We start from the raw sequence: 14,269 nt of genomic DNA, 5'->3' as shown, positions 1-14,269 counted from the left end.
GCCGAGGCGCCGACGAAGAGGGCACGGGACGGAGGCAAGGCAAGGCAAGGCACGGCACGGGACGGGACGGGACGGAGGCAAGACAAGGCACGACACGGGACGGAGGCAAGGCACGGGACGGAGGCAAGGAGGCAAGGCACGGGACGGAGGCTCGGGACAAAGGCTCGGGACACAGGTAGGCTGGACACACACACACACACACACACACACACACACACACACACACACACACACACACACACACACACACGGATGGATGGATGGAGACACACACACACACAGGGATGGATGGATACACACACACACAGGGATGGATGGATGGATGGAGACACACACACACAGGGATGGATGGATGGAGACACACACACACAGGGATGGATGGATGGATGGATGGAGACACACACACACAGGGATGGATGGATGGATGGACACACACACACACAGGGATGGATGGACGGACACACAGGGATGGACGGACACACAGGGATGGACGGACACACAGGGATGGACGGACACACACACAGGGATGGACAGGCATGTCTCACCCTCGGCTTATACACGAGTCAATAAGTTTGCCAGTTTTTTTGGGGGTAAATTGGGGGCCTCGGCTTATATTCGGGTCGGCCTATACTCGAGTATATACGGTATATGCAAAGAAATACATAAAAATGAATATGTCTGTAAAAAGCCCAAACTAGAGAATAACATTGTCTTCACAAAGGACATGGCAGCCCGATGACGTTCAGCCAACCGGTTTTGATCTTTGCTAACTGAGCTTTTCCACCAATGGGAAATCGCCAAGGGTACAAATCTGTGGTTTCCATTCAATTAAATCCTCCTGTGTATGGTCAACCAACACATACTGTATAAGAATTAAAAATAATCTGCAGCATGTATAATGATAGAAGCATTAATATAGAACACGGGCTAATGAAATGCCTATATACTACCATACCTCCCATGGCTACTGATACAAAGAGTGGCTCATGCAGGAAACATTACTCCTATAATTCACTGATATATAAAGGAAACAACATAAGTTAAAGACAGTGAAGTCATTACCAACCTCCTGCGATTCTCTTCCGCTTTCCCGTTTTTGGGTGCTCCCACTGAGTTTTCTCATCTAAGTGGCTATTAAATGAAAAACAGAAACATTTCTTTATTGGCACATAATTCATATATTCTGGAGGGTTCATTTTAATAAAGTGTATGTAAACCCAAACTATATCTTCTTTTATTTGCTCTATTTTGTCCTGCGAAATATAACATTGAAAGCATTTTGTTATATCTGTTTGATAAGCGACCTTGTCAGAAATGTATCACTGTTCTGTGTCCTTTTCACTCTGTTATCTCAGGGAGCGCAGTCAGACCTCCAAGTTCTTATTTTGGAATACAAAACAATTCTTTCTTATATTGTGGAAAGGTGGGGTGGGGGGGGGCAGTTTACCAAGCAGCAACTAGGCAGAGCTGACACCATTTCCTGCCAGCCAAAAGAAAGGCATGGCGGGCATCATACAACATCTACAGCAACTCCTCTTCCTCAGTTTCCTAAACTTGTATAAGAGCAGTATGAACAGCAAGCTTTGACAAATAATTTGCAAATTTTAGTGCACCATTCAGCTCCAGTTTGTATATATAGAACACCGATGCTAATAGGAGTGCTGATTGCCACTTTAATAAAGCTGCTAGCAGGTTTCAGCAGGCTTTCACCAAGCTTTAAGAAGTTCTGAAGCCTGCTAGCAGCTTGTTTAAAGTGGCTGTTAGTCGTGGTGTACCTCCTGGTTTGGCAGCGCACATGCCGTCCCACGCTCTAATTGGACACAGCAGATGTCAGCCAATGATATTGATCAGCTGTGGCCAATCACAGCACATATTTTTTGTGTTGACAAACACACAGAACTCTGTACGCAGACAACGATCTGTCTGTTTCTTCTTTCTGAAATCAACTCTGAGTTCAGGAAGAAAAAGCAGACACATCTGTTAGTAAAAGCAGCACACATTACATTTATTAGGTGCACAGTTAACCCCTCATCAGTGTCATTAGTATCACTGAATTAGTGTCACTAGTGACATCAGTGTCAGTTAATGTCCCTCTCAGTCATTTAGCGCTAGATTGTCTGCCACACTATCACAGTCACATAGTTAAATACCACTAAGCCCGGTTTCACACTATAACCCGCTGCGGAACACACAGGAGCGCTGTGCATCCCTGTTCCCCATTTCAGGGATGAATCAGGGCCGATTCTATGCCTGAATTCGGCCCTGAAACGGAGCCAAAGATGCAGCCGTTTTTTCTGCAGTGCGTTCCGCAGCCGCCCCGGAGATATGTGAACCGGCTCCATAGGGAGCCAGTCACATTCTCCTACTATGAATTAGATGCAGGGAAACACACATCTAATTCGCATAGGTGTGAACAGGGGCTAAAAGAAAACTTGTTTTGTGTGGAAAAAAATTATACAAATTTCATTTGCATACAGTGTTGCATGATTGCACAATTGCCAGCTAAAGTAGCATAATGCTGAATAGCAAAAAATGCCCTAGTGACAAAGGGGGTAAAACCTTTTGAGGTCAAGTTGTTAAAGTAACTGCCAGCACTGTTTAAATATTTTAACATACCTAAAAAATTAATTTACTTTAGGCCTCATTTATACTGACAATGACTAGAGATGAGCTTAGGTGTCCTCTGAACTCATCTCTACCTGAACTCTAAACCAGCACTCTTTTTTTACTCCATTGAGTTGTATGTTGGGTCTTAACTGAATCCTGCCTCTTTGTTTATGTGAGTTGTGGGGTGGGAATGACCCGGCCTGCAGCTCACGTAGGGTTGCCACCTGTCAAGGATTCACCCGGAAAGTTCAGGTTTTGAATCATGTGTCCAGGTTTCAGTCCACCTGAAACCCGGACACAACATTCAGACAAGAATGTGACTTGGTACAGGGCCTGACAGGAGGGTGGGGGGACACTATACACACTGCAGTACTATTCTCTTTGGAGTGCCCAAAAGGTGTCTCTGGTCTGTTACAATCCTGTATGTATCCTGTATCTATCCTGTATAGTGTATGCTAAAAAATATTTTTTTTTCTGTGCAGCGCTAAAGTGTTCAGGTTTGGCTTGAAGAAAAAGTGGCAACCCTAAGCTCACGGGAGTAATAAAAAAAAAAAAGAGGGAAAGTATGGAGTTAATGTAGCAATGAATTCGGAAGACACTGATGCTCATCTTTGCATTTCTTTATAGGACATTTCTAAATACATATAGACATGTTTATCTGTGTTTAGGTGCATGTAAAACACAAGTACATGTAAACACAGGAGCTGGATAGAATAAAGTTTGTTTATAAGTCTCAAAAAATTACTCCTGCAGTTAAATTAACCAAACCCAGGAGGCTCGTGTGAACGTAGCCTTAAAGGTTCCAACAAAGCTGCTTATAGTTTCTTGCTGTACACATTTCTGTCGCATAATGAAGCCTTACTTTGCATAGTAAACCCAACCATCCTTTGTGCTCCTCTCCTCCCATCCTGGTGGCAGCTCATCCTCGCTGTCTGTATCGTCGAGGCCGGCGTACTTCAGGGCTGCCATGGCACTGCTGCAGCTACAGTAATGTCAAATTTAATGCGAATAACTTGGGCTTCTCTGGCTTCAAACAGTATGTAATCTCGCCACCAGGGGTCTCCAGCGCTCTGTAAACAGAAAGAGAAAGCATGACTCTGGTTATATCCAAAAAACACAGGACCAGAAATAACAAGAGCTCAACCTATTCATGTCCAACCAATAAAAATTCCACACTCCATAAAAACAATAAAAAAAAAAAAAGTTTTTTATTTTGGATACTGTAAAGAAGTGCAGCATACTTCTTTTTCTATTTTTTTGCATATGCCCATATGCTATATGATTACAAAAGCAGTGCCTAATACTAGAATATAGCAGCACATTGCCATTCAAGTCTTTGAGACAGGCTGTACTTGGGCTGGTGGGTGGAGGAAACACACCAGCCTTGACGATAACCCGGCTCAGCTACCCGTAATGATACTGAATGTGATTTTTATGTACGGCGACTCTATGATCAGTATGACAACCCTTGAAGATGGCACCTTTCAATGTTTTGTTTTGTTTTCTTTCATTTTGTATAGAGTAAGGAAGGGTTATAACCCCTGACGGTTTGTCCGTTTTTTTTTCCTTTTCTTTGCCATCTGTGTCCCATTGGGAAGATTCCCTTCACTTCCTGTCCCATTACCAAAACAGGAAGTGAGAGGAAAATTTAGACACGTGCGATTCATTTCATTTCAAATTCGTTTTTTCAATGAATTTGGACTACTTTGTTAATTCGGAATTATCCGAATTAACGAAACCTGTTAAACAAACTTTTACGAATATTCGGAAATTTGCAAACACGCAAATCCGAAAATCTGAAATAATAATAACTATTGCCAAAACAGGGAGTGAGAGGAAATTAAGACACATGCAATTAATTTAATTCTGAATTAGTTTTTTTTAATGAATTTCGACTACTTCATTAGTTCGGAATTAACGAAAACCTGTTTAACCACTTCAATACAGGGCATTTTCACCCCCTTCCTGCACAGACCAATTTTTAGTTTTCAGCACTGTCACACTTTGAATGAAAATTACATGGTCGTGCGACGTTGCACCCAAACAAAATTGACGTACTTTTTTCCCTACAAATAGAACTTTTTTTTTTACTTTTTGCTATAATAAATATCCCATTTTTTTTTAAAAAAACCCTATTTTTTTTCCTGTTTAGGCTGATACGTATGCTACATATTTTTGGTAAAAAAAAAAAAAAAATCGCAATAAGTGTATATTGATTGGTTTGCGCAAAAAAGAAGAGCGACAATTTTGAAAAAAACACAATATTTTTTACTATAATAAATATCCCATTTTTAAAAAAAAACAAAAAAATTTTTTTTTCCTCAGTTTAGGCCGATACGTATTCTTCTACATATTTTTGGTAAAAAAACCCAAAAAAAAACGCAATAAGCGTATATTGATTGGTTTGCGCAAAAGTTATAGCGTCTATACAATAGGGGATAGTTTATGGCTTTTTTTTTTTTTCTACTAGTAATAAACGGCAATCTGCAATTTTTTTCGTGACTGTGACATTGTGACGGACACTTTTGACATATTTTTGGGACCATTCACATTTACACAGCGATCGGTGCTATAAAATTGCACTGATTACTGTGTAAATGTGACTGGGAGGGAAGGAGTTAACACCAGGGGGCTAGGGAGGGGTTAATTATGTTCCCTGGGTGTGATTCTAACTGTAGGGGGGGGGGGACTCACAAGGGGAGGAGACCGATCGGTGTTCCTCTGTACTGGGAACACACCATCGTTCTCCTCTCCTCTGACAGGACCGTGGATCTGTGCGTTTACATACACAGATCCACGGTCCTGCTGTGTTCCCGGGCAATCATGGGTTCTCGGCGGACATCACGGCCGCCGGGCACGTGCACCGGGTCCCGATTGGTGCGCACGCGCCCCCTAGACGGCCGGAAAGGGAAGAACGTCATATGATGCCCGCCCAGGATGGGGGATCCCATTTGCGGGCGTCATATTACTATGATTAATTACTATTAATTACTATTTTTATACTATTAATTACTATTTTTGCTGGGATGTGAAGTGGTTAACAAACTTTTCTGAATATTCATACATTTGAAAATACGCAAATCCGAAAACCTGAAATAATAACTAACTTATAATAACTTAATTATTACTAACTATTAAATTATAGGTATTGGAATTTCCTTTCAAGTTTGGCTGCTAGTGAACGTAACAAATATGAATTTATCTGAAATAACAAATGCCATATCTAAAAAAAGGGAACATAACGAATTAATAATGAAAAAATATATATTATTATTGTTATTTATTATTAATTAGTTTCATTCCATTTGTTTAGATGCGGCATTTGTTATTTCAGATAATTCGTAAGTTTGGATAAATGTAACGCTCACTAAGAGCCAAATTTGAATGGAAATTCCAATACCTATAATTTAATAGTTATTAGTTATTCTTTCGAATTTTCGCATTTTCAAATTTACGAATTGCGATCATAACAAATGACACAAAAAACGGGGAAACAAAAAAAAAAAACAGAAAAAGGAATAAAACAAAAATGAACAATTTTTTCGTCAGTGCGCATGTCTAGAGGAAATCCCTCCAAAGTGAGGGGATCCCTGGTTGTCACCAAGACTAGTGTCCTCATTGGAAGACATCCCCTCTATTCCTCTTCTGGTGCCAACACAAACGTTTTGATTTTCTTTTACATTCGATGATAACGTTAAACAGGACACATAGGAAGGATGAATCTCCTTAAAGTGGAGGTCCACCCTAAAGTGGACCTTCCGCTCATTGGAACCCTCCCCCCCCTCCGGCACCACAATTGGCACCTTTCAGGGGGGAGGGGGGGGTGCAGGTACCTGTACAGTACAGGTATCTGCACCCACTTCCGGCGTAGATTCTGCAGAAGGTACGCCCCTTTCCGCAGAATCTACGCCCCTTTCCGAAAGTCCCCCGCTGCCTGCTGGGAAACACACAGATCCCAGAGACAGCGGGGACCATCCTTATTGCGCAGCGTGACTCGCGCATGCGCAGTAGGGAACCGGGAAATTAAGCCGAAAGGCTCCACTTCCTGATTCCCATACCCAAGATGGCGGCGGCAGCACCCGAGAGACGATCGAGAGATCGGCTTCGGGTGCCGACATCGCGGGCGCGCTGGGCGGGTAAGTGTCATTATTTTAAAAATTAGCAGCTGCAGTATTTGTAGCTGCTGGCTTTTAAAAAAAAAAAAAAACGGCGGAACTCCCGGCGGACTCCCGCTTTAATGGGTAACTCCACTTTTGTGGAGAAAAAAACCTTCCCCTCTGGGTGATCTCTGTACATTGCAAGGATTTTAACAAACTTTGTTGCAAATTCCTACCTTATATTATTCTGCAGCAATCCCTGTGTGTTTGTCTGTCTCCATGTGGGTAAAGTGAGTATAATGGGAGTGATTCTATAATTATTAATCCGCTGCTGTACCTGCAGGTCTCTAATGAGGAAAGCTACAGGGTCTGCATCCCTTTAGACGTGATTTCCTAAACATTCTCTCAAAAAACAATATACGCTTATTAGGATTTTTTTTTAACCAAAAATATGTAGCAGAATACATATTGGTTTCAATTTATAAAAAAAATTAGTCTTACATTTTTTTTTTATTAGATACGTTTTATAGCAGAAAGTGAAAATATCGTTGTTTTTTTCAAAATTATTTACAGCTCAAAAATACAAAACCGCAGAGGTGATCAAATACCACCAAAAGAAAGCTCTATTTGTGGCAAAAAAAGACATACATTTTATTTGGGTACAGCATCGTCGACTGCGCAATTGTCAGTTAAAGTAAAGCAGTGCAGTATCACAAAAAATGGTCTGGTCATCAAGGAGGGTAAACCTTCTGGAGCTGAAGTGGTTAATTAAAAGCATAGAGCAATCACAATGTGCGTTGTCAGATGCTGTGGCACACTGTAGATGTGAACCAAGGATATGTGTGCGAGTCGCTCAGGCTGTATGGGTAGGAAGTCCTGTGCCCACCGCTGTGAGTGCTGGCTGGGAAGGGCGCTTGTCTACACTCCAGGCAATGGTAGAGAGCGACGAGTCCCAGGAGCCGCACATCAAGTCAAGACCTGCTGTATAATAGTGAATGGCTTTCTCAGCCTGGACCCCTGCCAGGCAGCGCCTCCAACCTGTTTCACTCCGCCCACCAGAGCTTACTCAAAAGGTCTCATGAGTAAGCTCCGGTGGGCAAAGTGAAATGTGTTGGAGTCATGCGATTTGACAGGTCCAAATCGCATGACAAGTCGCTCATTATTGTTGGCAATGGAACTGTTTGGTGCGACAGCGACTTTTGCAGCACCGCACCGATTTGAAAAAGTAGCACCTGCACTACTTTTGTCGATTTCAGATGTGACTTGCCTATGCATGAAATTCACAGATGTCAACCACCTACACGCAGCTTTGCAATTTCAAAGTCGGATTTGGTGTAACCGGGGGGTGACAATCACATGGCTGAAAATAAAGATCCTTATATGATCATGGTGGCCATACACATAATGATCTGATGGAAAAATTCTTCTCGTTCGTCTAATTCGTCTAGTTCCTCCACCGCAAACTCGCTCATCCATGTCTTTATGGACCTTGCTTTGTACACTGGTGTGCAGTCATGTTGGAACAGGAAGGGGCCATCCCCAAACTGTTCCTACAAAGTTGGGAGCATGAAATTGTCCAAAATGTTTTGTTATGCTGATGCCTTAAGAGTTCCCTTCACAGGAACTAAGGGGCCAAACCCAACCCCTGAAAAATGACCCCACACCATAATTACCCCTCCATCAAATGATTTGGACCAGTGCACAAAGCAAGGTCCATAAAGACATGGATGAGTGAGTTTGGGGTGGAGGAACTTGACTGGCCTGCACAGAGTCCTGAACTCAACCCAATAGAACCCCTTTGGGATGAATTAGAGCAGAGATCACGAGCCAGGCCTTCTAATCCAACATCCATGCCTGACCTCACAAAGGTGGTTCTGGAAGAATGGTCAAACATTCCCATAGACACACTCCTAAACCTTGTGAACAGCCTTCCCAGAAGAGTCGAAGCTGTTATAGTTGCAAAGGGTGTCGATCCATCAATTGACTTGGGTACCATCAGCATGTCAGATTTCTAGCATGCGAATATTGCCAGTGGCTTTAGTCACGAGCAATAATCATTGTGTTCTACCGGCAGGAAAGGCTCCCCGATTCACCCAACACTGACCCGTGGTTGCAGGAAAGAAAATCACACGTCTATGGCCTGCTTAAGCTCTGGGGAAAATAATGAATCTGCACTTGCAAAGTGCACAGTCTATTTGCCTTTAAACTCAAACTTATATTAATTACACAGGTTCTGTGGCTGATTAAGGTGGGAATTAAACGCACTTGGATTCTTATCTACATTTAATTAGCCTCAGAACCTGTGTAATTCAAAAATATGGGGAACGGTGAATTCCTTGTTTTATGTGTTCTTCTTAATGTTTTTTCAATAAAAAAACTTTCTTTGTGTCTTAAAAAATCTGATATCTACTGTACGTGCCTAAAAAGTCCACCACTAGGGGTGTTCCAACTTTTGGTCCGTTTAATTCAAAGGTGTTCGGGTTTAGGGCTGGTTCACACTTGTGCGATACCAGACATTGCATGTAATTTGCAGCGCACTGCTGTTCACATTACATGCGAGGTCTGTGCGGTGCAATATCAGCCATACAGATAGTATGGCTGATATCGCACTGCATTTGGTCCAAACATGTACAGGACCCTTTTTTCTGTTCGGACCAGAATCGAATCGCATGTGTGTTCACACATATGAGATCCGATTCATGTCCGAACTGTCAGTTCGCAGTGCGATATGAGAGCTGAAATGGGGGTGTTGTTAACATATAATGACACTCCCCAGCAGTTCGCATATGGCAATGTGAACTGCCGTGTGTGTGGGGTGCAATGCGGGGACCTGCAGTTTATTCGCAGGGTTCTCACATCGCACAAGTGCGAACCGAGCCTTAAAGGGATGAGGTGGCAACTCTATTTGGTGGATCAACCCCATTGTATCGCTTCTTCAGCACCAGCTTTAACTTCTTGTACCCACAGTAGTGCGCTGCAACCCCCCTGCCTAGCACCCAGTTGTGGGGTACTTCCAAAGCAGTTTAACTCAATTGATTGGGTCATGTTCAGTGGGCACTATTCTCAATGCAATGGACAGGGAGCATACAGTGCCTTGAAAAAGTATTCATACCCCTTGAAATTTTCCACATTTTGTCATGTTACAACCAAAAATGTAAATGTGTTTTATTGGGATTTTATGTGATAGACCAACACAAAGTGGCACATAATTGTGAAGTGGAAAGGATATAATAAATGGTTTTCACATTTTTTACAAATAAATATGTGAAAAGCGTGTAGAACTTTGTAGAACCTCCTTTTTCTGCAATTACAGCTGCAAGTCTTTTTGGGGATGTCTCTACCAGCTTTGCACTCTAGAGAGTGACATTTGTTCCCATTCTTCTTTGAAAAAAATCTCAAGCTCTGTCAGATTGGATGGAGAGCATCTGTGAACAGCAATTTTCAAGTCTTGCCACAGATTCTCAGTTGGATTTAGGTCTGGACTTTGACTGGGCCATTCTAACACATGAATATGCTTTGCTCTAAACCAGGGGTCTCCAAACCCCGGCCCGCTTCAATTCCCCCTGTGCGCTTTAGACAGTGGGACAGAGCAGAAGGCAGGTGGGGCAATGTATGTGTGCCGCTGTCAGAGCGGATCCAATGAGGCAGAGGAAGGCGGAGTGGTAGGGTGGATTCCCATGCTCACAGGGAGGAGGCGGAGCCCCACTGTCGGGCAGCATGGATGTGGGCTGGCTGTACGTGCTCGAGTCAGGCTGGGGGAGTGGCGGTAGAGGACAAGGTTGGAGTGGATTAGGCTCCTGCTCTGTGCAGCTGCCACCGTGCCTGCTCCAGTGACAGCTAACCCACCCTGGTGTGCTGCAGATTCCTCCACTGACATTATCTGGAGGAAACACCACAGGACTGCAAAACCCAAAAGGTGTGTGTGTGTGTGATGGTGGAGGGGTGTGTTAGGGGAGAGGTATGAGGAGGGGGGGGGGTGTGATCAGACTGGAGGTATCTGGGGTGGTGGTAATCAGGCTTGGGGGGTATATGGGGGGTGGTGTGATCAGATTGGGGGGGTATAATCAGGGTGGGGGACACAGACATGCGGAAAGGCTCTGATGGGGACACGGAAGTGTGGAAAGGCTCTGACAGGGACACAGACATGCAGAAAGGCTCTGACAAGATTACATTTTTAAAATTTATTTATAAATAAAAAAAATTCGGCCCGTGGATATTTATAAAATCTACAATGTGGCCCTTGGGCTAAAAAGTTTGGAGACCCCCGATTAGGGATGAGCTCTGGCGTGTTTGCATGGAACAAGTGCAGAGCCTGCCAGGAAGTCGGCAGGGCGTTGCGCTAATCACAGGCAATCAGACATTGCCGATCTCTGCAGCCGCACATCGGGGCAATGTCTCACTGCCTGTGATTAGCGCAGCGCCCTGCCGACTTCCTGGCGGGCTCTGCACGTGTTCCATGCAAACACGCCTGAGCTCATCCCTACCCCTGATCTAAACCATTCAATTGTAGCTCTGGCTGTATGTTTAGGGTCGTTGTCCTGCTGGAAGGTGAACCTCCACCCCAGTCTCAAGTCTTTTGCAAACTAACAGGTTTTCTTCTATGATTTCCCTGTATTTGGCTCCATCCATCTTCCCATCAACTCTGACCAGCTTCCCTGTCCCTGCTGAAGAAAGGCATTTCGCCAACATGATGCTGCCACCATCATGTTTCACAGTGTGGATGGTGTGTTCAGGGTGATGTGCAGTGTTAGTTTTTTGGCACACATAGCGTTTTGCTTTTAGGCCAAGTTTTCATTTTGATCTCATCTGACTAGAGATTCTTCTTCCACATGTTTGCTGTGTCCTCCACATGGCTTCTCACAAACTGCAAACAGGACTTCTTATGGCTTTATTTCAACAATGGCTTTCTTCTTGCCACTCTTCTATAAAGGGCAGATTTGTGGAGTGCATGACTAATAGTTGTTGTGTGGGCAGATTCTCCCACCTGACTTGTGGATCTCTGCAGCTCCTCCAGAGTTACCATGGACCACTTGGCTGCTTCTCTGATGAATGCTCTCCTTGCCCGGCCGGTCAGTTTTGGTGGATGGACATGTCTTGGTAGGTTTGCAGTTGTGCCTTATTCTTTCAATTTCCAGTGCTTCACGGGATGTTTAAAGCTTGGGATATTTTTTTAAAGCCTAACCCTGCTTTAAATTTCTCCACAACTTTATTTCTGACCTGTCTGGGTTGTTCCTTGACCTTCATGATGCTGTTTGTTTGTTTACTAACGTTCTCTAACAAAACTCCGAGGGCTTCACAGAACAGCTGGATTTATACTGAGATTAAATTATACACAGGTGGACTCAATTTACTAATTAGGTGACTTCTGAAGGAAATTGGTTCCACTAGATTTTAGTTAGGGGTATCAGAGCAAAGGGGGCTGCATACAAATTTTGAAAAACATTTATAATTTATTCCACTTCGCAATTATGTACCACTTTGTGTTGGTCTATCACATAAAATCCCAATAAAATACATTCATGTTTTTGGTTGCAACATGACAAAATGTGGAAAATGTCAAGGGGTATGAATACTTTTTCAAGGCACTGTAATTCCTGCCAAGAAGCAAAGCGTCTTGGCTGCGGCATGTGAAAACTAAGGATGAGCTCCGGCGTGTTCGCACAGCCCACGTGCAGAGCCCGCCAGGAAGTCGGCGCTGCGCTAATCACAGGCAGTGAGACATTTCCTGACCTTTGCCGCCACGTATCGGGACAACGTCTCACTGCCTGTGATTAGCACAGTGCCGACTTTTTGGCGGGCTCTGTACGTGGGACGTGCGAACACGCCGGAGCTCATCCTTAGTTTAAACCCGTGCAGCTAAAGGGGATAGCGGCTGGGTGGGGGCAGTAAAAATGCAGGGTTTTACTGCCCCAAACCGCTAGTGTAAGTGAAACCTTAAGGCTCTTGAACACAGGGTGTGGCTGTACAGAGTAGAATATGATTGTTGTTGAGGCAGATTGAATTGCGTCTAACTACGCGCAGCTATACGCATGGAACTGCTAGCACTCATGTTTACATGTATTGTCAACAGTAGTCGTCAAAAAATTTGTTTCATTCCATTTAAAAATGAATTCACATTTCGAAATTAAATTTGGATTCGTACGAAATACAAATTTTCGTTAGATTCGTAAACTTTTTGTAACAATTACGGATGTTCGTTATGATGAAATTATCATTGATGGGCTCCCACCATCCCTGTGCTGTGCTCATTGTGAGGGGCTCCCACCATCCTTGTGCTGTGCTTATTGTGAGGGGCTCCCACCATCCCTGTGCTGTGCTGACTTCCTGGGTTTTTAACTTCATCATAATGAATAATTGTAGGTAATGAACATTCTGTTGTAACAGAATTTGGATCCAAAGTTCATATACGAAATTTCGTACGGAATTCGTATGCATAAAAATTCATATTTCGGATGCGTACGAATTTCCGGAAATTCATACGTATTTTCGATTCGTACGAAACGAATGGCACATGTCTAGTCAACAGGCAAAGCATTGCAGGTTGCCGCTTCCGGGCACCACAACAAAGTGTTTTACTCTGTACAGCCGTACGCCCATATACAGACTGAGCCCAATGTGAGAAATGTTCCATTCACAGAGCTACAACACCACTAAGGATGAGCTCCGGCGTGTTGGCATGCTCCACGTGCAGAGCCTGCCAGGAAGTTGGCGCAGCGCTGCGCTATTCACAGGCAGTGATACATTGCCACGATGTGCTGCTGCAGAGATCGGGCAATGTCTCACCGCCTGTGATTAGCGCAGCTCTGCGCCGAATTCCTGGCGGGCTCTGCACATGGAGCATGCGAACACGCCGGAGCTCATCCCTAAACACCACGATAGGGATCTTTATTTTTTAAAGTGAAAATCATGTCACATGGCTGAAAATAAAGATCCTTATCCATGTATACAGCTCCGTGAACTGTAACAAAAGAAATGTCAATAGACAATAGGAGCCTGGTGGGGGGGTGAGGGGGGGATAAGGCACTTGCCTTGTGATGATGCTGATGGCAGTTCAAGCTCCAGAAGGGTTAATACAGGTTGACTTTTCCCAGTGTCACTAGATTGCAAGCTCCTGGGGACAAAGCCTTTTCCTCTTCACAGGCTGTATACAAGGGAGATCAGTCCTGTGAATGGACACAACAAGCAGCTTGTCCAGAGATCAGAGTCTGCACAACCACTCACATGGGCTGCACACACACAATTCTATACACTGGCTGGTCTCTGTGTATTTATACTTCCTGTGTTCTCAGAATGGCACCCTCCGGAAACACAGGCCACGCCGCACAGTTCCCAGGGCAATGTTCATCTGTCACATGTCACGCAGCGTGCCGCGGTGACCGAATGCAAAGCAGGCGTGTCGTTATGAATTCATGTTAGGCGAGAAGCGTCTGCGTTGTTTAACCCCTTTAGTGACTGAGGGTAAAACAAATATTAATGACTGAACACAATTTTGCAACTTTGACATGTGTTAGTAAAACTGTATATATCATCACAACTACTTTGTGTATCCAGGTGGATTATACCGC

The 14,269-nt window shown here is 43.9% G+C and overlaps 1 protein-coding gene across 1 annotated transcript in view; it reads right to left on the bottom strand.

Annotated features, from left to right (window-relative positions):
• The window catches only part of WWOX (WW domain containing oxidoreductase), a 1,357,802-nt gene extending 1,343,806 nt beyond the window's left edge, over positions 1-13,996 (bottom strand). Inside the window, exons 1-3 of the mRNA XM_077454509.1 lie at positions 13,733-13,996; positions 3,470-3,677; positions 1,067-1,131 (exon numbers count right to left, since the gene is read on the bottom strand). Of these exons, the coding sequence (XP_077310635.1) occupies positions 1,067-1,131; positions 3,470-3,576 (172 nt within the window). The 5' untranslated portion in view covers positions 3,577-3,677; positions 13,733-13,996. The remainder of the gene's footprint in view (positions 1-1,066; positions 1,132-3,469; positions 3,678-13,732) is intronic.
• Between the last annotated feature and the right edge of the window lie 273 nt (positions 13,997-14,269).

This window comes from Lithobates pipiens, unplaced genomic scaffold (assembly GCF_037356315.1).
Source record: "Lithobates pipiens isolate NorthernLeopardFrog02 unplaced genomic scaffold, aLitPip1_a1.2 Scaffold_10, whole genome shotgun sequence".
In the NCBI taxonomy this organism is placed as follows: Eukaryota; Metazoa; Chordata; class Amphibia; order Anura; family Ranidae; genus Lithobates; species Lithobates pipiens.
The sequence above is the reverse complement of the archived record's forward strand: the minus strand, read 5'-3'. Positions and strand labels throughout refer to the sequence as shown.